Raw genomic sequence first — 1,207 nt, forward strand, 5'->3', positions numbered from 1 at the left:
AGGGCCGGATCCGACCCCCGGCCCTTGACTTTAACATGTGCTCTATATATGGTTTGCACTTTGTTTCATAAAGCTTTATGTTCACTGAAGCAGACTAGCACAAGTTTTAGGACACATTTAATAAAAATCTAGAAATCTACCTAGATGGCATCAGTACCTAATCTTCTGTGTGACGTGAACATGCTCATTAACTTGTGAATAAATCTCCTCTATCTGCAATAAAAAACTGTCCATTTCTGCACCTGGGTTTGGATTAGGACTAGGGCTATTGCTTTTTCCTCCAGTCTGTGCTCCTTCCCTCCATCTTCCCATCCAAGAGTCCACTGGCTGGGGCTGAGGACTCTGTTGCAGCTGCTCCAAAAGCTCAGCCAAGCGAGTGTGGCCCCTGGATCGGGCGATGTTCAGTGGCAGGCGTCCCAATGAATCAGGAATGGCCAGAGCTCTTGGGTCCCACTGGTAAAGCACGAGTGCTGCTTCCGTGTGGCCCAGAGCACACGCCCACATCTGCAGGAGACAGCAGAACATACATGTCGCACACTAACACAGGAACATGGGATTCAGTCACTTTAAGGGGGGTCATTTCTCACCAGTGGGGTGCATGAGAAGTGGTCAACGTTGAGGGGATCCACCTCCAGTTCCAGGTCAATACTGTCTGCATGCTTTGTGCTGCAGAGTAAGACAACAAAAGTGAGGTGACTGAAGCAATTTCCTGTTTTATGTGCAGCAAAATTGGTGTTTTGGGTTACTCACCGCCAGCGAATGAGTGTTTGGATGAGCCCTGCATAGCCCTGAGCTGCAGCCAGATGCAGTAAAGTCATCCCTCTTGAGTTTTTACTGTGGATGAGCTGGTTAGAAGAAGTCCAACAAGGCTGGGACATCATCTTCTCACACACAACCACAACACGACCCTCGAATGTTGCCTGATCAGGACCGACCTGCGAGATTGTTTGAATAAAGGGTTGGTAAACACATTTTCAGTGATTTCAACAACTATATTGTTACTTTATAGTTTAAAAAATGTACTCAACAGAGAAACCCAGAAAATTGTTTGTGAATATAGTGTTTTGACATGTTGTTGGGGGATTCTTTTCACATATGAGGAAAATTAAGCTTAAAATTACATTTCTGAGTATTTTTTTATTCAAATTGTTGTGAATCAGGAGTAGATGAAAAAAAAGTTGTTCAAAAATGAGCTTATTTGGAATAT

At 44.2% G+C, this 1,207-nt stretch overlaps 1 protein-coding gene across 1 annotated transcript; it reads right to left on the bottom strand.

The window, feature by feature from the left end:
* Positions 1-242: 242 nt before the first annotated feature.
* Positions 243-935, bottom strand: LOC112139456 (calmodulin-binding transcription activator 1-like; the record flags this gene model as incomplete). Its single annotated transcript, XM_024262266.1, has 3 exons — positions 751-935; positions 588-666; positions 243-504 (listed from the first exon to the last, which is right to left on the bottom strand). Coding segments are annotated over exons 1-3 (472 nt in total), but the record flags the coding sequence as incomplete, so codon positions are not given.
* Between the last annotated feature and the right edge of the window lie 272 nt (positions 936-1,207).

The sequence above is a fragment of the Oryzias melastigma genome, unplaced genomic scaffold (assembly GCF_002922805.2).
Source record: "Oryzias melastigma strain HK-1 unplaced genomic scaffold, ASM292280v2 sc07204, whole genome shotgun sequence".
NCBI classification, from domain to species: domain Eukaryota; kingdom Metazoa; phylum Chordata; class Actinopteri; order Beloniformes; family Adrianichthyidae; genus Oryzias; species Oryzias melastigma.